Here is a 27226-nt window from a genome sequence, read left to right on the forward strand (position 1 = left end):
CTACTGTACCCTCCCTGGAAACATATTGAAAACACATTTATCTTTGTAGAGTTTGTTCCTCTTCTAATTAACTTTATAGCGTTTACAGTATTTAATAATTTAAAGTGGAATTTAAAGTGGCCCTGGAACCAGCAGCTTTGCCTATAATGGTGTTGTGCATTATCTTTTCCCTGTAGTGCTTCTTTTGACAAGTTACTCCAGGAAGGTATGTGCTCCAGCTGGTTTTATCTGCCTGTGCATTTAGCAGAGGGCTACTTCCTTCCCTCCATCTCCTCCCCGTATCATTACACACACGGGGGGTTGGAACTGCAGTAAAACGAAACTATTGCTCAGCTCGGAAATCTGCTCTCCCAAACCTCCACAGTATCCCAAGGATCGCTTAGAAAAGGGTTTATCTTTTTACAGCTTCATAAATCAAAGCTTTAGAAGGTCAAAACTAGCCATAGTTCTCACCAACTGGTCAAAGTTTGACCCCAAACACTCATTTTCTTCCTTCCAGTTTTGATCCAAGATTAACAGTTTATTATAGTTCAAAGGTGATTTCTTACTACGGTTCACTCAGGCAAACATTTGGTGCATCAGAAAGACACCAGATCTTTCCTACCCTCGGGATTTACAAATGGCAACACTACCTTATCCCATTGGGAGCTGTATCTCCCAGGGTTTGGATCTGTGAGAAAACTCACGGAGCTCCCAGTAAACATTACCTCAGCCCTGCAAAAATAGTTGAAGTACATTAATATAATTATAGTAACAAGCTACACACACACACAAAATTCTGAGATCTGAAGAGCTCTTTTTCAGCTGAAGAATGCTGCTATCTTTAGCACATAACAATCAAATCCAACAGCACTAAAAGGAATTTAAACTACTTTATGCAGGGGTTGCGTCTCTCAGGATCTTAAAAGCTACCACCGCACAACATGTTAAGACTGAACTGATTTTCCCTACAATAACCAGAGAGGATAATGTTTTTCATCTGCTAGAACGGAAGGAAATCTTTGCAGGGCAGTTGATAGGCCAGCACACACTCTGCAGTTAATGATGCTTTACAGTTTTTCAATAGCACAAGAGCCTTTGGGACTCGGTCCCTCAAAGGTAACAGAAATGTGGCAGCTTTACCCAGCTTTAAAGCCTCTACTCTATTTTCTAGAATAAAACCAATTAAATTAAGTCTGCTCTCTAGAAAGTTTAGTTTGAACATCCTCAAGAGGCTTCCAAAAAAATCAGACTGGGGGGGGTGGGGTGGAATGACCCAATTTTGCATAGTTTTCAATAAAAGACCACAATTATTTAATGAACTTCATGAAATCTATTTCATGGTGTCCAATACAATAATAAAAAAAAAAAAAATCACAACCATCTGTCCAAGGTTTTTTATGTCTGATCTGAAAAAAAACACATGCTGTGTTGTATCTTGAGTGGATACACCCTTCACACACTCACTGCGTGCTTCAGTCTCTGGCATCGCTGGGTGAGTCCACAGCACAACCACCGCATCTGCCATGGAATTCCAGCAAAAATATTCTGGGGAGAGTCCCTCTGAGCAGTATGAAAACTGTGAACAAGAACTTCATTCATCATGGCTAATTTCCTTCTCTTGGGTGATCCTTCCAGAAAGCTTTGCTATTTGTCTCTGACAAATCATTTCACAGCTAGCTAATTTTAAACGTTAAAAGCCACAGACACTTAGAACTGGACTCTAGATTTGAGCATTAACCAGTTCCTTGTCAGATAAGGAACAAGCTCATGTGACTGCAAAACTATTAATGTGATAAAACATTAACACTTTGTTTCTATTCTTACTCATGGAAAGCTGCTTTCTACCTAAACCTTAACACTCCCACACAAACACCTTCCTGAGCTGAACCTGTGCTAAGGTCAGTAGGTTTTAATCTGGAGTGGCCACATTAATATGCCTTGCTTCCTGAATATCTGCTGCCAACTGATTTGCCTTGGAAACTGAACAGCAATGAAAAAAAAAACTGCTGGCTAGCCAAAGTTATACATTTTGTTTGCTCCAGCTACTGCTCCATCTTTAACTTGCCCTTATGTCCTTTCTCCTCCCATGATTACAAAAGATTACCTCTTGCTTCTCATGCCCTTAAGCAACCTCCATCCAACTCTTCAAGCCACCCATGATTGTCCACCACTTGACATCATTAATTTAATGTCTTTCTAAAATTATATGCTAGAAGCCTAGCACACACCACGGGCTGGCTGCAGAGGTTACTGATTGTGGTCCTTCATTCTCCATAATGGAGAAGGCTGGAAAGTCCACTGGCCTCAAACTCTTACTTTCTAATCTTCTATAACTGATCTTCCAATTAGCTGTAATCATGCTGATTATCATATATCATCTGCATCTGACTGGACAAAGGACACGTGCACCAAAGTGTCAAATACTTTCTGTAAGGATGGCTGAAAGTTGCATTTCAATGAGATCCTCAACATTTTTCCCCCCTATCTCCTACTGAATGATAATTAAGATGAAATACTGCTACCCAGAAACGTACTTGCTGGGACAAATCACTTAAAGGAGTTCTACTTCCTTTATTTTGCTCTGTTAAAAGAGGGATGGGGAAGAGGACAAAGCGTTACAGCGAGTGAGACCACACTTCATGGCAAAGCAGCCTCAGCAGCAAAGCAAAACAAATTCCTTCCTCTGTGTTCACTCTCTTCTTCCTGCTGCAATTAGACTCAGTTGCACCTCACAATTTTTCAGGCAACTGTTTGCAAACCTTGTGGCTGAAATAATTCTCATCATTAGGAAAAAATAAATGCACCCACACAGACTGCTGGGTTTTTCCCCTCCCGGCATGGCCATTTCTGTTTTGTTAGGTTTCTCGTTACCTACATCATTCACTGAAGGGCAGATTTGCAAACCACTCTCCAAAGCATTATTTCATCCTTAATAATCTAAAATAAACCAAAATTACTCTGGTCAACTTTCACTTAAACCTCTCCATTAGTTAAAGTGAAGCATTTACTTAGTGATACCAGTGCTTTTACAACTGAGCAGAACAAAAAAGCTTGTCAAATGCATTTTGGACCTCTCTGGTGTAGTTGAAGATGTTTTGTGGATCCAGCATGTTCCAAACTATGGCTTCAACAACCCAAACCAGGAATGTATGTCCATGTAACATAATTTGTCTTATCTAATTATCTTTAAACTGAGTAGCTCCAAACAGCACACACTGACTAGTTGGGTCATGCAGCTTTGCAGCCACCACTACTATTTCTTTGCAGGAAGGGGGGAAAAAAAGAACACCAAACAATTTTTCTGTTCATGTTACAGAGTACTAATCTGATGTTTCACCACCCAGAAAATTCATTAATATGTACCCAAAAGGGGGGGGGTGGCGGGGGGGGGGGGAAATGCAGCAATTTGTTTTGTGTGGGTATGAAGCTTTGTTTATCCTAGCCCCGAGAACAAAGTAAACACGCCTCTCCAAAACTCCACACAAACAAAATTTATGCAGATGGTCTTTCCTTTTTGGTTTTCCTTTAATTTGCAAATCTTGTAATCTAAGACTGAAGTTGACTGAACCAACATCTAAACCAGCAGGGCAGCATCAGCCAAGGAACACAATCTGTTTCCCATTTATGTGTCAAGACTGCATCCTTTTTGGGGGCTGTGAAAACTATTGTTTTGAGAAGATTATATAGTGAATCATAGAACAGTTTGGGTTGGAAAGGGACCTTTAAAGATCATCTAGACCAACCCCCATGCTAGACATTTCAGTCGCTTTACTAGATGGAAAATTTTACTTTTAAAGTATAAAAACATGTGTACCAAGAGCTTGTCAGAAACTTAGATGGAGGGTAAAGCTTGGAAAATACAAATTTCCTCTTCCTCACCCACTGGGGAGAATGTAAGGATTTGGATTCGTGGCAAATCTCTCTCTTCAGAATTTTCACATAAAGCAGGTTCCAGAAATTAATTTCAAAGTTAGAAATATTAGATGCACTAACATCATTTTTTTTTAAGCATATGCTCTCAGCCACGACTGTCACAAAGAATTTAAGACTTCAAATTAGGAAACATTAGGCAGCATGTAAAATATCAGGGGATCTGCAGAGCAAACTGTAAATTAACAAAGGGATCTTCTACTGGGTAAAGCACAAGCCCAGGAATGAAACATAAATCTCAACACTGATTTCAGACAAGCATTATTTTGTAGCAAGTATTTTTATACCTACCTTTGTTTCACAATGAAGGAACTAAGGCCTAGTGTATTAGCATGGGCAAAATGAGTCATTAACTCCTATCCATTAAAGTAGGCACAGAGGAGGGATCATGAAAAATACTGAAGTTATTTAATATGTCAATAATTTAAAGTTATTAATTCATGACTAATTGACAATTCTTTGGATTCCAGCTTAACAAATGTTCTGTATTAAAAAGAATACATTTCTAAAACCATATTTCCCTCACTACTGTGTATAAAAGTGTTAAAGAGGGAGCTTACACAAGGGCTTGTAGTGATAGGATGAGGAGGAATGGCTTTAAACTGGGAGATTGAGACTGGAGATTAGGAAGAAACTCTTTACAGTGTTGCCTGGGGAGGATGGATGCTCCCTTCCTGGAGGTGTTCAAGGCCAGAATGCTGAGGCCTTGAGCAACCTGCCCTAGTGGAAGGTGCTCCTGTCCATGTCAGGGGGGTTGGGACTGGATGATCTTGAACACCGCTTCCAACCCAAACTATTCTATGAATCTGTGATTTAGTTTACAGCCAAAGGCAAAGAGAAGAATTTCCTGATGGTAACCACTAATGCAGACTAGTGGTGAGAACCACGAAATCCCAGCTCCTAACTTCACCACATCAATATCTCACTGAGATAGTCCTGAAAGACAAAACAACTCTCAAATGTCGAGTCGCCGTTTCAGAGCGGTCAAGGCGGAGATCTCGGAAAGCAGCAATGGCTAAGTGCTGCGGGAAGGATCAAAAGCCTGGGTAAATGACTCTGACAGAGCTTTGGTGATAACCTGGGTAAAACCCCACCGGGAGAACACTGCTAGAGGACGCAGGAGCATTTCAGGAGGTGACACATTTCTCCTGTAAAAGTGGCAACATGGTGAGGATGGGGATTAGGGCAGAGGGGCTGTGCTGGTGGAACTGCTTTCTTTGGACACTACGTCTCGCAGAGATAAGGACACTGCCCCTGTTGTCACAGCCATGTCCAATCTCATTCAGTTTATGTTAAAGAAAGGCAACGCGGTTTAATGTATCACGGTAACTGATTGTGTGTTGGAAGACTTGGATTTCACTTCTGGATCTGCTCTGGCCTAGCTGCCTTTGAGGAAACTGCTCAGTCTTGCAGACACTTTGTTTACCTTTCTGTTCAATGGGGAATATTTTAGTGTCAGTGCCACATCACTTCACTGATTATTTCACCTGCCGTTTCAGCAGACAGAACAGGCCTCCTATTCCCTGCACATTTTCAGGAGTGTGCTGACAGCTGCAGTATTTCATGCCATAGCCAGCATAATCTCCAAAGTAGGTGAGGAGATGACTGTAGTGAAAATCAAGTGCTTTGGAATAAAAGCTCTAGAATAAATGTAACCTTTTCTTCAGATACAGGATTAAAGAAGCTGTTTTATTTGTCCACAACCATCCAGATACACAGGAAACAACACTAAGCACAAACCCACCCATTCATTTTGAAGGTGGATGAGAGTTTTCTTCATAGAAAAGCAGAAACTACCAATAGTCTGTGAAATATTTGCCATGAACTGATGGATACAATAACACAGTGAAAACAGCAATCCTTAGAGTTCATTCCTCTCTCAGGTATCAGCTTCTAAAGCAAAGGTATGATGGATTTTCTAGCTGAGGTATCCTTTACATAGATATATATATACACCGCATTAAGACAGGAAGACCTTCAAAAGCATTATTTGCATCACCAGTCACATACACTCTTATTTAGAAGAAATTATTCAGGAGATTACACACACTTCTGTGAGGTGGAAGACGAAAAGGCACTGTGAACAGCTCAGCAAGTTGTAAACATCAACAGAAAGCCACTTACCTTCTCTACCCTACATGGCTTTTGTTTTCAAACAGGTAACATTAACATTCTGGTTTAACAAAGTACTACAATACACAGAGAATTTTACAGAGACTTGGTAGACTTCTTCCACACCCAGAGTGATTGCATTCTTAACTGAAAAGGGTGTGGTACAGAATTAGTCCTACTACTGTAAGAAGATTTACTTCAACTCTTTAGCCTTTGAGTCGCTGTGTAGAGGATTACCCTTGAAAAGCAATTATTTTCCTGCAGGTATAGATAGAAATCCTTTGCATCATCTGAATCAATATAGCAAACAGACACAAAATATCTTAAGGCCCTCTTTCATAAGAGGAGTGATACAACAATACTGTCCAGAGAGCTCAAGACTGTTAACCCAAAGCAGTAGAATCAAGATTTGTTTTACTAACAGCGAGTGGCTGTAACGATGAAATTCCTTGGTGCTTTTAATTCATTTGGTACATGACTGCTGCTGGAAAGCCTCTTTTCATTCCTTTTTGAGACACAAGTATGGCTTTAGACACTTCTCAGGAATAATTCTGACCAGGATTACTATCAGAAAAAGGCTAATCATAACATTGTGATTACACTGAGAACAAAATAAACTCCAAATAACTCTTGGTCTATTTTAGATCAAGAGTCTCTATTTTCTGTTCCTTCTAAAAAGCTCAAGCTACAGGCAAATGTGTGCTAACAGACTGGGGCAAAAACAGCCTTTAGAAGCACTGCACAGTATTATCTTACTAGCAAAAAAAAAAAAAAGGGAATAAAATTTTAAAGCTGTATCTACTAAGGTTTATTTAGATGATATTCCAATCTCTCCATAAACTGTATCCATTAAAATAGTCTTACCCAGAAGATCCAATGCTTTTGCACACACCAAGAAGAGGCCTCTTCTCAGCAAAGTTATCACATTTCTGGGCACCTAATAAGAGGGAAAGCAAAAACAAAAAAGCAAATCATGATGTACTGTCAGTGTTACCTTTCAAAGTGCAGTGAGCCTGTTGGGGGTGCCCAAGCTTTTGGAAGGATGTTGAACATAGAATACAAAATTCACAGCCTGTACAAGAGTAGAAATAGAAATACAAGAACAGCCAGAGCTATGAACACTGGAAAGGCTTCTGAAAGAGACAGCAGGAACAAAACAAGTAGCAAAGTCTGGCCAGGATTTTGGAGCTCTTTTAATCATAGAATCACAGAGCGGTAGTGGTTGGAAGGGACCTCCAGAGATCATCAAGTCCAATCCCCCTGCCAGAGCAGGACCATGTAGGGCAGGCTGCACAGGAACACATCCAGGCAGATTTGGAAAGTCTCCAGAGAAGGAGACTCCACAACCGCTCTCCTTCTCTGGAGACATTCAAAACCTACCTGGATGCATTCCTGTGTGGCCTGCCCTGGGTGATCCTGCTCTGGCAGCGGGGTTGGACTGGATGATCTTTGGAGGTCCCTTCCAACCCCTAGGGTTCTGTGGTTCTGTGACAGTTATGTATGTGTGGGAATAATGGAATTATATTTTTTTTCCCCCTCCATTATACACCAAACCCTTTGATCTATAAAGAATATCAGTGAAATAGTCTGTTCAAATTTTAATTCTCAAATACTGGTGCACTGCACTAAATCAATTATTCAGAAGGGCACAACAATTAACAATATACATTTTCACATAACAGACTCTGTTAATTATTAATAACTCAGGTACATGCAATTAATTTGTAACAAAACCTGCTCAGTACCCTCATCTGTACAAGGATAAGTCTTCCCTCCTACACATTTGGGTATTTAGAAAGTCAAATGGGTCACATCAATAACTTCACCATCAACAATAGCTTTACAAGTAAGCTAAAAGAGCCAAATGTATTTTCTTTCTATTCCTATTATTCCAATGGCTTTTATGAGTCATAGCTGTACTGTTTGTACTGACCTGTAAATTGATAAATGAAACATATATTCTTCTTAAGAATTGGGCAACTAATTTGTTTTCTTCAATACAATAACAGATGAACTCCATTTGTTCCTGCTCACCTAGCTACTCTCTCAGCATTGAGGCTGAAATGCTGACTACCAGGAGTTCTGACATTGATTTAAGTGGAGCCAGGATTTTACTTTAAGTACTTAAATATACTACTTCTTTCTTTTTTATATATTAGAGACATGAATTTATGTACTGCTTTATGGTCTTCTATGATCAGTGACAAGGAGGGCACAGTGAGTGGGAAAAGGGTGGTGGAGAGTACAGGGAAACAACTACACAAAACAAAACAAATCAGTTTTTAATACTCACAACAGCTATGCTAAGTTTGTACAACAGAATTGCAGCGTTGTAAAAACTTCACAGAATGGCTAAGGTTGGAAGGGACCTCAGAGCTCATCTTACTCCAACCTCCCCATCATGGGCAGGGACATCTCTCAACTAAACTCAGCTGCTCAAAGCCTCCTCCAACCTGGCCTTGAACACCCCCAGGGAAGAGGCACCCACAGCCTCCCTGGGCAGCCTATTCCAGAGGCTCACCACCCTCCTACTGAAGAACTTCTTCTTCAGCTGCTCCAGTCTAACCCTGCTCTCCCTCAGCTTCAATCCATTCCCTCTTGTCCTGTCTCTAGACACCCTCATGAAAAGTCCCTCTGCAGCCTTCCTGTAGGATCCCTTCAGGTATTGGAAGGCAGCTCTAACGTTCCCCTGGAGTCTTCCCTTCTCCAGGCTGAACAACCTGAGCTCCCTCAGCCTGTCCTCATGGCAGAGGTGCTCCAGCCCTTGGCTCATCCCTGTAGCCTCCTCTGGACTCTCTCCATCAGCTCTGTGTCCTTCTATACTGGGGACACCAGAACAGGATGCACCAGAATTGGGGTCTCAGCAGAGCAGAGTCAAGGGGCAGAATCCCCTCTCTTGCCCTGCTGCCCACGCTCCTCTGGATGCAGCCCAGCACACAGCTGCCTTCTGGGCTGCGTGAGGGTATCACCGGCTCATGGAGAGCTTCTCATCAACCAACACTCCTAAGCCTTTTTCTTCACAGCCACTCTCAACCCACACTGCACCCAGCCTGGATTTGTGCTTGGGACTGGCCCAACCCAGATGCAGGCCCTTGCACTGGGATTTGTTGAACCACATACAGTTGGCACTGGCCCACTTCTCAAGCCTGTCAAGATCCTTCTGGATGATATCCTTCCCCTCAAGTGAATCCAGCGCACCACACAGCTTGGTGTCATCAGCTTTGCAAGAATTTGCACAACAGGATCACAGCTCTGCAAGAATTTGCACAACAGGATCACAGCAGCATAGAATTGTTTTGGTTGGAATAGGTGCTGGAACTTCTGATTCCAGCCTGTAATTATCGAGGCTCTCATTTAAAAAAGAAATAAAAAACCCTCCAATCCATTTTCTACTTCAAACAGATATTTTCAGACTGTAAATATTAATACTGTAGAAAAGGATCATTATTTTAGACCAGGATCATTATTCTGAGGACTCTGCAGGGCACTAAATCAGGTTAATAGCTGTCCCATTCCTGAGATTGCAACGAGCGACATGTGTTGTTCGCTGCAACGCTTAATGGAGGCAGCAACCCTTTCTAGTTCCACACTGGGATTTAATCCTCCAAGTTCTGGTGGATTAATTTTGATTTGTAAAATTGTGTTGATTTGCATGTGCACTGCGCTGACGTGGAGCACACCTGCTCCACACACACACACACGGAGTCTTTAACGAAATGCAGCAGGATGATTGAAATGAAAAACAGCTAAATCCCCTCAGAATGCTACACACACACACAAAAAAAAGTATTGCAATCCTGTGGCAAAGTCTTCTTCTTAAACTCCTTTTATTCTAAATCCTTTTAATTCTGTCATATAACACTACAGCTTTTACAAAAAGCTGGAAATCCTGACAAATCACACAATTAAAGTAATGAAAACTGTCCCTCCCGCCAACGAAGCACCACCTTATCTACAGCTCCATTTAGCTAAATGAGAGATGTAGTTGAAAATAAATCTCACTTCAGTTAGTGGCCTTAAACCTGAAAATAAATAAATAAGAGCCATGGCAAAATGAAATTTCCTACAAATCAACATCTAGAACTCGATGAAGTCAAAAGGTTATCCACACATAAGCCCAAAGCAGCTTATGGGCTGTACTGCTGATGAAACTGTGAATAGATCTCTCTTGGGCCTCTCAAGAATGCCAATCATAATAATAGTGACAACAAGAAGCAGCAACACACCTTAATGAAGAACACAAAGGAAAGCTGAGGAATTCAAAAGCCACTCAAACCTACAAAAAGTTGCCTTGTCTGCCCTGGGTAGGGAATGCTTTGGATCCACGTTGAGTTCTGACCTATTTAGCACTAGCACATATGCACCATGGAGTGTGTTTTGCTGGGATGCAATTCCACCAATCACATCCCACCATGGCCATTTAATAATGCAGTGCAGCTCCTGGTCAGCTAAACCCCTCTTATTTCTAGCTGGTGACCTGAGAATTGTGTTGCATCTCTGGTCCTGCCCCGTGTCAGTGTAGCAGCCGACCAGGATCTGGAGCTGCAGGAGGCCACATTGCTGGTGGTCACCCTGCATGGTTTTCACTCCCAGTTTTGCTGCTGTTTTTCAGGGATAAAATTAAAAAATAACTTTCTCAACCTTTCTCAGTCTCTACCATTTTGTGTCTGCTTTCTTGCACATAACACCAAGCTGGGTGGTCTGGTTGATGCACTGGAGGGAAGAGATGGTGTCCAGAGGGACTTGGACAGGCTGGGGAGGTGGGATCAAGCAAACTTCATGAAGGTCAACAAGGCCAAGTGCAGGGTCCTGCACCTAGGTCAGGGTGATCCCAAGCACAAATGAGACCTTGAGAAACCAAGTCTAGCTGAGAGGCATGCCTGCTCATGGCAGGGAGGTTAGAGTAGGTGATCTCTGAGGTCCCTTCCAACCTATGTCCTTCTATGATTCTCTGCTGTAGCTTCCCTAGCCTTCTACACGAAGAAGAAAAAACAACCAAAAGATGGCCTTGAAACATCTGCTAGAAATCAGTGTTTCTGGAGTTCTGTTTCAAACTGTTTCATTTCAACTGCATCTTGTTAAACAAACAAACAGCCATCAGTCTAATCTGGTGAAAGTTTAAGGTGCATTGGTCTGAAGCATGGATGTGATGTGGCCAGACCTGAATTGGTGGCACACAAGTCACTCCACACAGCTTCAAAGAAATGAATATGGTTTAATAGTTGTCCTCCAAATTTCTGCCTTATAATAGCTATAAATGGCTCACTTGCAATGCTTGAGAACTCTTGTTCTGTAATTTCTCTAAATCCCCACACATTAACATCCATTACAGCAGAAGAAGCCACACAACAGTTACAAAACACCCAAGACTTCAATGCACACCTGCATGACCCACTTACACCGACCCACTCCTCGCTGCTTGTTCAGCTTGTAGGGCCAGTTCCTCCGCTAGCCGCACTCTGCAATTATTTTGGCCTTCAGGGACTTCAAACCACTAAGCCACCCAAGTGGCTGAACATCCACAACACTCACATCTGCCTTCCTTTAAGAAGCAACCTCAACATTAAAGCTCTTTTAAGTATACCTGCACAGAAAGCTGAGTCAGCTTTTGAGGTTCAGGTTTTACTTTACCGACATCAAAGATGGAAGCAGTGGAGTCCAGAGATAAATCTGCAGCAATATTTAAACCTTCAAGAGTTTTAGATTGTCACATGCAGAACTACTCTGTCTCTCAAGTCATTTTAGCTTTTCCTGTTCATTTTAGTTTTCAATCCTTCAACTAGAAGGTTCCTTTGGTTCACAGTTGGTTTAACCATTCACAGATTGCATCAGGTTGGAAGGGACTCTTGAAGTTTATCGTGTCCAAGCCCCCTGCAGTCAGTAGGGACACCTCCAAATAGATCAGGCTGCCCAGGGCCATATCAAGTTTGATCTTGAATGCCTGCAGGGATGAAGCCTCAACCAGTACCTTTGACTTTTTTTTTTTTCTTTTATTTCATACCACAGAATGTTAAGGGTTGCAAGGGACCTCCAAAGATCATCCAGTCCAAGCCCCCTGCCAGCGCAGGAGCACCCAGGGCAGATCACACAGGAACACATTCAGGCAGGTTTGGAAAATCTTCAGAGAAGGAGACTCCACAACCTCTCTGGGCAGCCTGCTCCAGAGCTCTGTCACCCTCACAGTGACAGATTTTTCCCTTCTGTTCCAGTGGAACCTTCCTCTGCTCCAGCTTGCCCCCAGTACCCCTTGTCCTGTCATTGGGCATCACTGGGCAGAGCCTGGCTCCATCCTCCCGACACTCACCTGCACATCTTCATCAACATGAGGGTCACCCCTCAAGCTCCTCTGCTCTAAGCTATCAACAAGTACAAGGATGTTACCCACTGTAGTTTCATCTTCAGAGAATGGAGGCTAAATTTAACTGGCAGAGTTCCAGCTTTGTTTTGCATTTACCTTACTATTTTATCCCTTCCAATAAGCACTAAGTGCCATCTATTTCTCTTCAAACACATCTTTGCGTGCTTGTTGTATCTGAAAACACAGCGCCCAGCAAAGCAAGCACCTGTACACATACAATTAAGCACTAAACTCAATCACAGCATCCAGATTTGCTAGGGAAGAAGAGCAGGGGAAGTTAAAAAGCTGTGCCAAGCAGATGGCTCAGCAGCTAATGCAGCATGTGGCATGCAAAGTGCCAAGTCTTAGTATTCTTATTTCTGAGACTGACAGCATCCAGATAGAAATGTCCTCACGTTCTGAATATTAGCTTTGCGATTTCATCCCTTCTCTTAAGCCCTGAATCTGGTCCCAGTGTAAACCTTCAGTCTCCAAAAAGGCCTTTTATATTGCAAGCTGGAGAAAACAATCAAAGCCATTGAAGCAACAGTCCACAGAGAAGAGTTAACGTCTGCATTTTCCAGCATTATTTACAGAAATCTCTCAATTCTTTATGCACCTCTTATCCAGGCTGCAGACACAACCATGCCACAGACACAGACATCAAAGTGCTGCAGTGCTGAGCCAGGTCAGGTCTTGCCTGGGCTGTTAGCTCTGACAAAACCCTGCATGAACATTGCAGTATAGCTGCCAGGTCAGAACAGTTCCAGGAGCCAGTGAACTGCTCTAGCATGGCACAGAGCCTGAGCTAATAAACCTCTCCAGATCCAAGCTGGCAGGGTGCAAGGCCAGCTCCAGATACTGCACACGTTCCTGCTACTAGGAGCACTTCTAACCTGCTAAATCAGATTTGAGGAGGTCTCCTTTGCCATAAGCCCACCTGAAAATGAGCCTGTATGGAATAACACTTCTGAGACAATGCTTTCTTATGCTCTGAAGCACATGATGCAGCAGAGGATCTGACATCAAAGGCCTCTAGGATTTTAACAAAATAGTTGACAAACTATTAAGTTCTGCTACTGTAAAGTCACCAGGTTGAAAACCATGAGCTTTCCTTTCACACCTGGGAATGAGCTTGCTATCACCAACCAAGATCTGCTTCTAGGAACGTGCCAAATCCATCCACCAAGAGAGTCCTACTTTCAATAATTCCCTTTTTACAGCTTTACAGTAAAATAGTGTTTGAGCTTACTGATGGTAATCAGCTTCTCCTTTACAAATTCCTTTTATTTGGTTCAGAATCATTAAAGCTCATGTGTTAGTTATCTAAGGCCTCTTATTACAGCATTACTTTTATCTGATTCCAGATACTGGTCAATGATACATTCATGTACTTTTTAATCAAAGATTTAGTTAAACCAAGCCATGTAAAAAGAGCCCCAAAACATGTTTTTAAAAGGTTTGGCTTAATTTAATATGAGCTAATTTGAATAGTTTTCTAATGTAACAATTACCATGGTCAGATGCTAAATATATGCAATTTAGAGACAAGAACAGTAATAGCTTGAAGGAGTTCATAAGCAGGGCAACTTAATAGACTGAAAAATCAGACAGCACTATTTTACTATCAAAAAAAAACTTAGAGGTTCTTCAGTTAATTTACTTCACTTCCATTTCCATTTACACTTTTCTTTCTCCTCTTTTTTTCCTCTGATAGAGGAAGGGGCATAGACATCCATTACTTAACGACACACATAAGAGCCAAAACCCCATAGCTCACCAGGATTTATGCAGTGTTCCCATAAAGAGAATAAAAGGCACAACATGCTTGTAAAGTATTTTGCTTTAAGTTACTTTAACCTATAATAGAGTTCCAGAACCACACATACTCATACTTTGTATATTCCTCTGCTCAGGAAATCAGGGAGACAACATAAAATGCAACCATTAAACCTTTAACTGTCTTCATTTATGTTCTTTGAAACACTCTAAATTATTATAATTCACTAGCTTTGCAATAATTTAAACAATAATATCTCAGGCTATACTGGGTTTTTTTGAGCTCACCAATTAATTCACAAATTAGCACTAAAATTTGTAGTCCAACATAATCCCCAAATCCCTTGGTCATATTAGAAGTACATTCTTTTATTCCACAAAGCAAAAGATATTAAATGTTTCCAAATAGAATCGTTAACATCTCTGGACTGAGCTTTGAGCACAGATATTCCCTAAACCAGAAAGGAAGCAGCATCAAAGCTGACATTTGTAGATGAAAGTGGAGAAGGAACACAGCAGGAGGAAGAGAAGTAAATAATCCTTGTAGAAATTTATTGAGGGTGGCAGTTTAAAATTAAATGGAATTGTCTCCATAGAATCATAGAATGGCTCAGGTTGATTCTAAGTAGATAATACACCAGGTTATAGCAATGATCTGGACAGAGGTCCATTAAAGACAAAAAGTTATGGAATTATAGGATTGTTCTTGTTGAAAAAGACCTTTAAGATCATCAAGCCCAACCATTATGTTTAATTATGAACCATAGCAATCTATACTTACTGATTTGTGGGGCTGGTAAAATCCGTGCAGCTCGAACTGGACCGTGGCGGACAGAAAAGAGTTCTTGAGCTTCCCCACTGATCTGCAAAACACATGGATTATGGACATGCAATGTAAAAGATATATATAATATATATATATTCTTATAAGATAAACCAGGAGCTTATCATACCAAGGTTCTTATGACTCAAGAAACTCAGAGTTAACTTTCGGAGCTGCCATTTTATGGTTGTTCCCCCACTTCACCTCACACGTTCAAAAAGTTAAGGCAGGTCTGCAAGACTACTGATGACCAACAACTCATTTTGTACAGCACTTCAGACTCTTAGCTTGCTTCCAGTCTTTACCCTGAGCCCCATTATTTATTATCACTGCTTTAGACAGCATAGGCAGAATCACAGAATTGTTTCAGCTGGCAAAGACCTCTAAGATCCTCAAGTCCAACCATCAACCTAAGACCACTCCACTGAACCACAAACCTTTCAGAAGATGACTTTGAGATAGTCCATCATTCTTTACACTGTAACTAAGCACAGAATAGAAATCATAGAATCATTAAGGTTGGAGCAGACCTTTAAGGTAGTCAAGTCTAACCATAACCCAACTACCATGACCACTAAACCGTATCCTGAAGCACCACTTCTATAGCTTCTTGAACACCTCCAGGGATGGCAACTCCACCACCTCCCTGGGCAGCCTGTTCCAACACCTCACCACTCTGTCAGAAAAGAAATGTTTCCCAATACCCAGCCTAAACCTCCTCTGGTTTTCCTTCTTATGCCTGGAATAACATTCAAGCTCCACAACCGTGGGGAAATAACATTCTCAGCCATTTTAGCTTGGCAGACAGCTGTCAGCTCCACATTGGAATGAATCAACAGCGCTGTTAACGATGCCGTCAGAATTACTCCTGATGGACACAGTCTTAAAACTGTAATCAATAGGAGAATGAATCCCTTAGTCTGCCCTGCTCTTGTTTTATTAGGCAGATGTTCCAATCATAGCAGATTCTCCTCAGCATCCTCTGAACATACCACACCGTGGTACTACAGCTTGTGCAAAACAAGTTTAATTCTCCCCCAGGGACAGCCAGAGGCCTCTGTTCTCAAGAACTCACTGACCAGATTCTATCCAAGACAAAAGAAGGATGATCAGAAACCAACTCAGTAAAGGTTTGCAGATTGTTTTTAACAGATCATGAGCTTGGAGTGCAGCTTGAAAGGAAAGCACACAGATAAAAACATCTGCATCCAGAAAGAGCAGCCTGGAAAAAAAGGAGAGCACAGCCAAAGAGAAAATGAGAAAAATTAAATAAGGAGAAAGTAATAAAAGAGGTGAAAAAAGATGAAGCCAGTAGCACATTTTCTATCCATCAGAACACACCAGCTCTATGAAAGGGGAAAGGAAGAAATGGAGAAGAAGAAAAATATAAGGCTTTGGAACTATTATTATTGGCAATTAAAGATTTTTTTTCCCCTCAAATCATTAAAATGCTGTTTCGCATCTGTGTGCAATGGCTATGAATGAAAACAAGAGGGAAAAGACCCAGCATAACAAAATTATGGAAGAAGTGATTCACATCAAAAAATCCAACCCAAGCCAGTCACCTCCTTCTACTTGAACCGTGCCAGTACATCAGCTTGACCTCCAATCTACTTCAAATAAAGTTCAGAGTCCCCAAAGTAAGATCCACTAAGAAGGCCAAACCTTCTTAACACAGTTTCTGCTCTTAAATATACTGAACTCCAGTTCAGCTGAGGGAGACTGCATCTTAGGAAGAAGTTCTTCAGTAGGAGGGTGGTGAGACTCTGGAATAGGCTGTCCAGGGAGGCTGTGGCTGCCTCCTCCCTGGGGGGTTCAAGGCCAGGATGGATGAGGCCTTGAGCAGCTGAGTCCCTGCCCATGGTAGGGAGGTTGGAGGAGATGTTCTCTGAGGTCCCTTCCAACCTGAGCCATTCTGTGATCAAATTAAAACAAAAATGCTCAACCTCCCCTAGCTCCATAAAATAACATTTTCTTAAAGCATTGTCTTAGAGTTGTGTGTCTTGAACTGTTGTACGGAAAGAGGAAGCCATGGAAGGCTATGGGCTTTGCTGGATACCATGAGCTAGTAACAGCTTGGCTGTTCCTCTGGTTTGCCTGGCAATGAAAAATGCCAGAGTTCAAGACTTCATTTGACTTCTAATTACCATTGTTTAAACGCTGTCACCAGTGGAAGCTTCTGCCTTTTGCAGTCTTATAAAAGTCTGAATTAACTGTGGTTAGTGCTAATGCCCTTCATTTATCTGTGTAAAACAGAAAACTTTATGAGCACTGCCGAGGCCACATGGATCAGTTTTGACTGACAAGCACCATCTTCAGGATAGAGAGGTTATAGAGGCTGTTCTTCCTGCCAGTTCAGGCTTTATCTCATGCCTGAGACAGCCAACACAGACAGCCAATCTTTTCTGTGAATGGGACACTTATTCCACTAGGAGGTGAAGCGGGACAAGGAGCTACAGAAGCCCAGCCCATTGCTAAATGGCTCACAGCTTTGTCACTGCCAGTTTGGGCGAGATGTGGGCTGGCAAGTATAAGGCTCCACATCCCATTACCAGTCCCTTGAGCTACACAGTCTCATAAGCATAGACAAAATATAAATAGACCTCATGAACTGAAAACAGAGCTCTAAATTCTTCAGAAAGCACCTGTGAAGAAACCAGGCCGTGGCTGCCATTTTGGATTCGCTCCAGCTAAGTAGCAAGTCCCCGTGGCAGCTTTCAAAGCTCTTAAAAGTTTTTCTTTCCCATTCCAAAAGCCAAGAATATTTCCAAGCAGGTTTCAAGAATTGAATGTTGAGCTACAAAAGCAACTTCAGGTACTCCTTCTGTAAAAGAGTGAATCCAGAATGATGGCTCCAAGCTGGTCCGTTTCAGCTTTCCCGGTGCCTGGTATCAAACCACAAGCCCCAGACCTACATGGAAGGCCGGAAGCAAAGAATCCACCAATTCAAAACCCAGGCTCCAGTGAAGTCTTCATTGCTCTCTTTCAACAATGACAGAAAGAGGATGAAGAGCTCTCTCCTCCACTTAGACATCTTGAGCTAGCACTTAAAATCTGACAGCCCAGAAATCTGGAGCACTGGTTAATTTTTGATGACAGAGCTTTATTGTTTGGAGCATACCAGTTTGCACCCATTGAAAAAAAGAGAACAAAGGAAGTTTTGTTCACACTAAGGATAACTAATAGTTTCCAACCATGGAAAATGGTTTTCACATGGTGAAAAAACCCAAAAAAAAGTCAAATGTACATCAAACTGACACAAAATTGAGTCAAAACTCAAGGCTTAAAACTACTGAGAGGAAACTGCTGGTTATTAAAATACTGACAGAGAGGCCACAGGAGATCTCAGGATCTTGCTGAGAGGTTTAGTATTCTGATGTATATTTTAACCACGATATACAGAGATCATGACATGATCTTACATGATGACAACAAGCAATTGGGAGATACCACCACAAAACAGTCTGAGGCAATCATATTGGTTAAAGACTACTACAGTCATCTTGCTACTCAAGAGAGTAAAGGAAGGAAGGACTATAAGTAAAAGGACGGATTCTACCACTTCAGAAATGCAAAGTCTTTTTGTATTCAGATCTCTGTGATTATCTGGAGAGTGTATGAATATAGATGCTCAAAAAATGCTACAGATTCTCAAGCATTCATGTTCAGATGTGTTCATGTTCAGAATGTTCAGGTACTGTAGTGCTGAGTTACTTGTCACTAGAGTGAACCTAAATGCATACTTACAATACTGAATTAAGTATGGCATTGCACCTAGCAGTTAAAATAATGGCAGCACTAACTGAATTAAAAAACAGTGAAAGCTTAGAAATTATTTTGCTTACAGTTTCCTCGATGTTCTCACTTTGGTTGTCCAATATTTTGAGGAGTTTAAGCATTTAGTCTTTCCAAGTGGCTAATCCAAGCTTTAACAGTGGTGCAGGGCAGGGTCAGGAGGACAGAGCCAGGCTCTGCCCAGTGATGTCCAATGACAGGACAAGGGGCAATGGGGGCAAGCTGGAGCAGAGGAGGTTCCACAGGAACAGAAGGAAAAACTTTGTCACTGTGAGGGTGCCAGAGCCCTGGAGCAGGCTGCCCAGAGAGGCTGTGGAGTCTCCTTCTCTGGAGCCTTTCCAAACCCGCCTGGATGCATTCCTGTGTGACCTGCTCTGGCAGAGGGGTTGGACTGGATGATCTGTAAACATCCATTCCAACCCCTAACGTTCTGTGATTCTTGACAGCAGTATTTGAAGAAATGTTAAGGTCTGGCAGTGGAGGAATGGCAGTGTGTGATGCCATCCTTGTCCAATGAGTCCTCTGCATTCCAGAGGTCTCCACGGGGCAGTCACCTACCATCTGGGCTGACACATCCCTTCAGTCTGTGGCACTGTCATCATACCACAACCTTTAAGTATTTCTGCTAAATATACATCTGTGCTGCTTATTAAAAAGTCCCTTTGGTAGTTCCTGCTTTATTCAGTTCATCTTGGTCATCCTTTTTTTTTTAACTGTCATACAAACCATTAAATGAAGGTGGCTTTTCTACTTCTGACACTTACAGCATACAATGAAAACAAAATCCCCAAACTCATCTGCCACAAAACCAGCCAAGCTGCATTTCCCTGAACAGGAACATCTAGAACAGATACTTGGAAACCACATTAGGCACAAACCAGTTCCAATTGTATTTGAAACATGAAACTGGGAGCAAGGGGAAAAAACAAATTCCAAACGAAACACAGAAGTACACTGCAGGATTATCAGAGAGGAACTCCCAGTCATACTTTTGTGTATGCCCAGATTTCTCCCCACTTAGTGAGGCATATTTTAAGAACACTTTTAACCTTCCCACCCCCATTTCAAAACAAAGATCAAAGAAAAGTCGCTTGGATGGACACCTTCCACTTCTTATGCAACACAGATTTAGACCTCGCACTTCAAAACCCCAGCACCCAGCAGTCCAAACATCAGCTCAGCCCTTTGAAGCAGCCCTAATGGTATCTTCCATTTGCAAGTAACACTTCTGTAGTCAAAGATCTTACTCCAAGGAGATGTTAATGTGAAACCACTCAGACTGCAAAGAGACACACACTCCTGGAGGCAGACTGCAGAGGTGTTTGGAAGTCAATGTAACACCATTACGGAGAGTGTCAGCTTAGAAGCTGTCATAAACACTTCATAATCACTCAGACACAAACTGGACTGCCTGCAACACATTACTTTATTAAGTGCTGAATAGAGGTTCAATTGTAGGAATAAAAAGCACAATGCCACAGATAACAGCCTTACTGAGCAGATTTTCACATAAATGTCAAATTGTTGCCTTTTCAGGTTGAAAGGGTTTGAAACTGGAGAGATTGGGGCTGCTTTTACTCTTAACTGCAATAACTGTGGCTTAATTACAAGCCAAATACTCAGCAAGATCAAGAAGGAAAGGTTGTATAATACCAAAGGACACAAAAAAGCGTTGCCAGATACACTCTAAATATTTAAGTCAGTCCCATAACTGCCAGCTTTTATTTTACCCCGAGTAAGTAAGCAAAAAAACCCCCACACCTTTAAAGAAGGAGAAACAACATAGGAAACAACCCAACCAAAACAAACAGGTTATGTTTCCCCCAGGTTTGTTAGCTACAAAAATCCTGCTCTGAAAAGATACTTAAAGTTCCTGTTAAATACAGGAATGGCCAAGAAAGGTTGGACCAGATGATCCTAGAGGTCCCTTCCAACCTGGGATTCTCCGATTCAGAGAAACTCTCCAAGACTCTGTTACTGACAAAGGAACCAATCCAGCACTGGAATTACACTAACACACACCAACTGCACAGGTCAAAGCTGCACCTCCCTGGATGTGCTCTCAGAATTTCACAGAACAGACAAATAAAGCCCTGGCAAAGTGATGCAATATCTCTACAGCTGACATTCTTAGGTTGGACAGTTAAAATATTTCCACATCTGGCATTTTTAACATTTCACTGGACTTTCCCTCACCCATTACAAACACCTCTGCAAAAAAACCCCAAAAAAGGAATAACACCAAAAGAAACTCTCCTGCAATTCCATTTTCCTTATTTTTCCTAAGATATTAAATACTATAAAAATCTAGGAATTATGAAGAACTGAAATATGCTGGGGAGGGGGAAGGGGGGAAGATAACTTGTCTGCAGCGTCCTGCTGAAAAAAGAAGGGAGTATCAGGCATTGCATGGCCTGACTTGAGGCTTATTGAGACACAGGGGGGCAAGGAGAAGGTGGGAGGGGAAGGGGGAAAAGAACCCACCCACACACCCAAAGAAAACCTTTCCCACTAGGAAACATGGATAAAGCACCTTGTCCGAGTAGCAGTAAGCACACTTACTCCACATAAGCCAGGATAAACCAAGTCGTTCAACTCATCATTTGTTAGTAATCTCCATCCAGTTCTTTGATGTTTACCTCAGGGTACCATGGGGCATGAGCTTACACACAGGCAGTTCATGTAGAGCAGGTTACACTGAGGTATTCTGTTCACATACCAAATGAGACTCTTTCCTTCTTGCTTTCATTCCTTTTCATTCCTGCTGTCCTTATGCATGCAAGATCCCATCTCATGCCCATTTCTCAAGGGCACTGATACAGATAGCTCTGACAGAGACACTCATTTGGACACAGAAAGTCACTTATGAGGAGGTAAAGAACTCTCTCCTAAGCACCAAGCAAGGGCATGTAACATACGCGCTCACAAAGAGGCAATCCCACAATCTCTGCTAGACATAAAGCTCTCCTTATCACTGAGCAGCCAGGACAAATCCCAACACAATGTGCTGCCATCCATTTTTCAGAAAACACAGGTTCCCTCGGATGAGAACATTTCAGGAAGATAAAGGAAGGTGGTTTACCAAAATTCTGTAGCTTAAGGCTATGTGACTACGCACAGGATCTTAACTAATTGATCAGCTCCGGCTACAGCTGCAGCTGGCTCTTAGCTCAGTGTCTTACTGACACCTAATGTTTGTTTCCTGTAATACACGGGGAAGAACAAAGCAAAACCCTTCTGGATCATTGTAACAATCTGATTTGTACACCAAGAGAAAACTGCTCAGTCTACAAACCGAATTTTATACTGCAAACCCAGGTTAGGATTCCAAGGGCTGGAGCACCTTTGCTGTGAGGATAGGCTGAGGGAGCTGGGGTTGTTCAGCCTAGAGAAGGGAAGACTCTGAGAGGACATTAGAGCTGCCTGAGGGATCCTACAGGAAGGCTGGAGAGGGACTTTTCATACCGGTGTTTAGCAATAGGACAAAGGGAAACGGTTTGGAGCTGAGGGAGAGTGGGGTTAGACTGGAGCTTAGGAAGAAGTTCTTCAGGATGAGGGTGGTGAGACTCTGGAATAGGCTGCCCAGGGAGGCTGTGGCTGCCTCCTCCCTGTGGGTCTTCAAGACCACATTGGATGAGTCCTTGAGCAGCTGAGTCTAGCTGAGAGGTGTCCCTGCACATGGCAGGGAGGTTGGAGTAGATGATCTCTGAGGTCCCTTCCAAGCTAAGCCATTCTAGGATTCCAAGTCATTCTAGAGTAAGGCAGATTTAAAACACAATCCAAAGATTAAAGCCATGACAATTAGAACTAGATAGAGTTTCTCAGCTGAAGCTTCCCAGATTTTAATTCAAATGTTCCAAGACTTTGGTTAAAGTTCCGAGATTTTAATAAAAAGATACTATATGTTGAAATCTAGCTGAGTATACTGAGTCTTGCTTCATTGCTATGAAACTCTCCTTCAAATGCAAAAAGACCATTTACTCAGAACCTTTTAGAAGGTAGCCTTTTAGACTTAACCAGGTTGGAAGAGACCTTTGAGATCATCAAGTCCAAACTATAACCCAACATCATCTAATCAACTAAACCACAGCACCAAGTGCCCCATCCAGTCTCTTCTTAAACACCTCCAGTGATGGTGACTCCATCACCTCCCTGGGCAGCACATCCCAATGGCCAATCTCTCCTTCTATGAAGAACTTCTTCCTAACATCCAGCCTAAACCTCCCCTGGTACAGCTTGAGATTGTGTCCTCTTCTTGGGGTGCTGGTTTCCTGGGAGAACAAAACAAGGCAGACCCAAATCTGTATTGACCTTTACAGTAACTCTTCATCTACTGGGGAGTCTCCACTCAAAATCTGAAGGTCACCTGAAGGCTGAAGCTCAGCAGCTCTTTTTCTTTCCATCTCCAGCTAGCAATATGGAGTTGAGAGGGGAGAAGCACTCTTCCAGACTCCAGTGAGACTCAGTTTAACCTGACTTTTGGTGTGCAAATTACATTATTTTCTCTTCTACTGTCTAAGCTACTGGTATATAAACAGGTCCTGCACAGCTAACCATAAGGCAATAATAAAGAAAGAAAGAAATAAGCTTCTTTCTAAAAACTCCATTTATTTTACAATGGAAAGAACTCCAACCCCTCCACATAATTTTGAAGGACAAGGTGTTATAAGCTAGCTATTTATTTATTTATTTAATTTAAAGTTAAGAATTTTATGACCTACTGTATTAAACTTTATTCTACAGTTTCAAGAAATTGGGGGGGGGGGGGGGAGGGGGAATTCCCCAAAATTAAGACCATGTGCTCATAAACCACTCCAACCCAAACTGCAGGGTGTGTGTATGACAGCACAAAATCAAACCCATATGCACACAGAGACTTTCATAAAATTAAAATTGCAAATCATGTACATGACAAACATGTGATTGTAAAGTACTATTCATGCTGTCATACTTGCATTCCCTCCTGGGAAAAACAAATCCTTCTCCCACCCCCTGCTTTTTGCACCCTTTTTCCTTTCCGTAGGTTAAAAAACTCTGCTGCTCTTTCTGAGGTAGCAACTACTCCATAATGTCAAGCACTACTCCTACTTCAACTCTGAAAATGTACTTAAATCGTTTGCAAAATCTGACTGCACATGAATTCAAGGATTAATCTGACTATAAACAGATTACATACAAACCATATGATGTTGATGCTAAATACTGGCTTTTAATTTCTCCTATTGAAGTGGAGCAAGTGAAGCATTCAAGTAATAAACATTACAAACAACAAAAGCCTCTGGCACAGAAGTGAACTCTGTACTTACAGGTATGCTCCAGACTTGCATTCCATCACTGTAGCCAATCATTAGCAGTAATGGTGGCTCATTCCCAGTACTGTGGATTTCATGAAACTCCATGTTCCTGGTTGTATCTAAATTGGGTTGAAACATCACAGCCATTATTAACAGGTGAGGGTCAGCTGCACCTGGTGTCAGTTATCCTAGATGGGGTTTTCTCAATGCATGTTGCTGTGGTCATAAGGAAAAGCAAAAAGTGGTTTGAATTTTTGGGCTGAACAATATTGGGATATATTCTTGTAGGCAAACATAACAGATTGGTTAAAGCTTCAGAGAGAGGTTAGAAAGCATTACAATTTAAGAGGATGGAGAAAGGTTTTCTGGATTGCAATGCAGGCTGTCACTAAACCCCCTCAAAAAAAACCCCACCTTCTGCAATCATTGTTAAAACACAGCAAACACAGAAAAACTTGCAAAGGACCAACAAAAGAAAACCTCAACAAATACAGAAATTACAAAGGCACAGGCTGGGCAAAACTATTTCTAGATACTCTTCACATCAGCAGAAGGAGATCCCCAAGAAGAAAAGTGCTACAGGATATAATCATCAAAAACATGAAGCTTTTCTTGAGTAAAGCCCTTTAAAATTACATTTTCAACCATGGCAGGCTGAACAAATGCTCACTGCAAGTATGCAAGCATGAAAGAAAGAGAGATGTTTAGGGTGGTGAAAGAGCATGATATATTCAGGCTCAATCAGATTAGGCTACATAGAAGCAAATTTAAAGAGAATATTACTGATTCTGAAGAATATTCTAATGAATTTTTGTTACATGGTAGAAAAAGACCCTAAAGAGGGAATGCCTGAGATTTTTTAAGTAAACATAAGAGGAAAACAAGGCCACAAGCAAACAAACCTTAACTAGCCTCAAGCTGGACATAATACCATGTAGAGGCTGACAGGTCTTTGCTAGCTCTAATAACGATGAATTTATGAAGTGCCAACCTCTAGGCCATTTCAGCAGCTGGAAAACATATAATCTTCCCCATTAACCTCTTGGAAAGGCTGAAAATTCCCCATCACAGCTTTGGCTATTATTGCTATTATTTCATCTGAGACCAGAATAAGCCTTTACCATAGAGCTCTAGACAGGAAAATAAGCCAGCAGACAAGAAACAGCAATTTGCTGAAAGACTTAAATCCAGTGTTCTCCAGAAGGCAGGTCCCTTAGTTCCCCAGATATGACAGGGACACATTCCACACACCACAAGCCACTCCAAGATGTTCAATTAATTCTTGAACTAACTATCTGATAGCAGAGCAGCATTCAGCTCTTTCTCATTCAGTCCCTAAGCTTCCTGAGGCAAAAAAATAAAAGGTAACAGAAGTAGCCAAGCGAAGCAGCTCAGATTCTCAGTAAGGATCTACTTGGTGCTCTTAGCAAAAGCTTGTCACAATCACTATTTTCCCTTTAAAGGTTGGAGATCTGTTGTCTGTGCTAAGTCAGGAGTCCTTGCTGATGATTTATGAAGGTGCATAGGATGTCCTAAGTTACAGCTGAAGAATATTTTGTGGCTTTGCTCTGCTGTTTCCCTGAAAAATATCATAGAACCTCCTGCTCATTTTACCCAACTCTCTTCCTTTCTAGGTTACCCTGAATTCTATCATACCACTGAAACTGTATCATGGACCTGGACTGGATTCAGGCAGATAATTGGCTTTGAAATCAAACAGTAGAGGAAATCATTCAGTTCTATGCTTTGTTCTTAGCTACCTTAAGGAAAAGTATTTTTATTTGCCCCTCCTCCTAAGCAAGACTTAGTTGGCCTTTAGATGAAGTCACAAGGCCTATTTGTTCTGCTTGGTAGATACTGAAGAGAAGTACAGCTCCTCACTCAGAATTTAGTTCAGAACAGGGGAATGAAATCCTTAATTTTGAGCCTACAATACTTACTGATAAAGCTGACTGAAATTATTGTACATGGACTTCAAAACCACAAGTGGAAGGAAGTGAAAGGAAGCCATACCATTTAAATCTGCATTTTCAAATCTGACCCAGATGATCTTCTCCTTTTCTTCTGGTGGGGTACCACTGTAGGCCTGGACAAAAGCAAAAAACAAGCAAAAGGGTTGAAATAAGAAAGCTGAATATCCCTTTTTTTCCCCCTCACATGTTATCTGTCACCAGTACTCCTGTATGGTTTTCCTTCAGAACTGAATGGTTCCATGAGAAACCAAACATAACTCCACAAGTGTAACATCACTTATGTGGAAATGCTAAGACATCTTTAAGTCTTCTGCAGCAGGTTAGAAATGCCACATGCAATTGAGTCAAGATAAAATAGAGTGGAGCTTCTACAACCTTTCACCTCAGCACAGTACACCACTAGAAACGATGTTAGAGACTCTTGTGTGAGGCATTTTAGGAAGAAGTTCTTCCCCATGAGGGTGGTGAGACACTGGCACAGGTTGCCCAGGGAGCTGGTAGAAGCCTCATCCCTGGAAGTTTTCATGGCCAGGCTGGATGGGGCTCTGAGCAACCTGAACTAGTGTGAGGTGTCCCTGCCCGTGGCAGGGAGGTTGGAACTGGATGATCCTTGAGGTCTCCTCCCAACCCTGACAATTCTGTGATTTTTTTACTTTTAGAATTCTCTTTAATTCACTTAAAAGCTTTGTAAGTTAGACTGAGGAAAGAAAGAGACCTTTACTACACAGTTTATTTTCCTGACATGTTTTAGTTCTATTTGTGACATCTTACACAGCCACTGCAAAGAGAATCAGCTGTAACTCCAGCAGAACAGATCCACATTTCATTCTGTGCTCCACAGATTCCCATTAAAAAAGATGAGATACAAAAAGAATCTGTGAAGGGAGATTTGTCATGTGTCCAAATGGCAAGTTTTACAGTTCTCAGGAGAAACTGTGGTGGGAAGAACATGAGCTAAGCAGAAACACCATCCCTTCCAAATGGATTCTAACATAATGCCCTGCAGTATTTTGGATTAGATATGACAAGAGCTCCTCCAATTGCTTTGTACACACCAGAAAGGCAATCATGAGAACTAAAAATACACATTTACAATGTAAGTGTGGGCATTGCTTTTCAAAACAAGCCACATTCCATGCCTCCAAGGCAAGCTGATTTGTGAAATAAAACACAGAGTGTACCTTTAACTACAGAGGAGGGG

The 27226-nt window shown here is 41.7% G+C and overlaps 1 protein-coding gene across 11 annotated transcripts in view; it reads right to left on the reverse strand.

Moving 5' to 3' along the window:
- Positions 1-27226, reverse strand: part of BCAS3 (BCAS3 microtubule associated cell migration factor) — a 375413-nt gene that overhangs the window by 341542 nt on the left and 6645 nt on the right. For all 11 annotated transcript variants that reach the window (XM_009902820.2, XM_054166698.1, XM_054166701.1 and 8 more), the window contains exons 4-7: positions 26066-26138; positions 24065-24171; positions 14922-15003; positions 6889-6961 (exon numbers count right to left, since the gene is read on the reverse strand). In XM_009902820.2, the coding sequence (XP_009901122.1) occupies positions 6889-6961; positions 14922-15003; positions 24065-24171; positions 26066-26138 (335 nt within the window). The remainder of the gene's footprint in view (positions 1-6888; positions 6962-14921; positions 15004-24064; positions 24172-26065; positions 26139-27226) is intronic.

This window comes from Dryobates pubescens, chromosome 13 (genome assembly GCF_014839835.1).
Source record: "Dryobates pubescens isolate bDryPub1 chromosome 13, bDryPub1.pri, whole genome shotgun sequence".
Taxonomy (NCBI): domain Eukaryota; kingdom Metazoa; phylum Chordata; class Aves; order Piciformes; family Picidae; genus Dryobates; species Dryobates pubescens.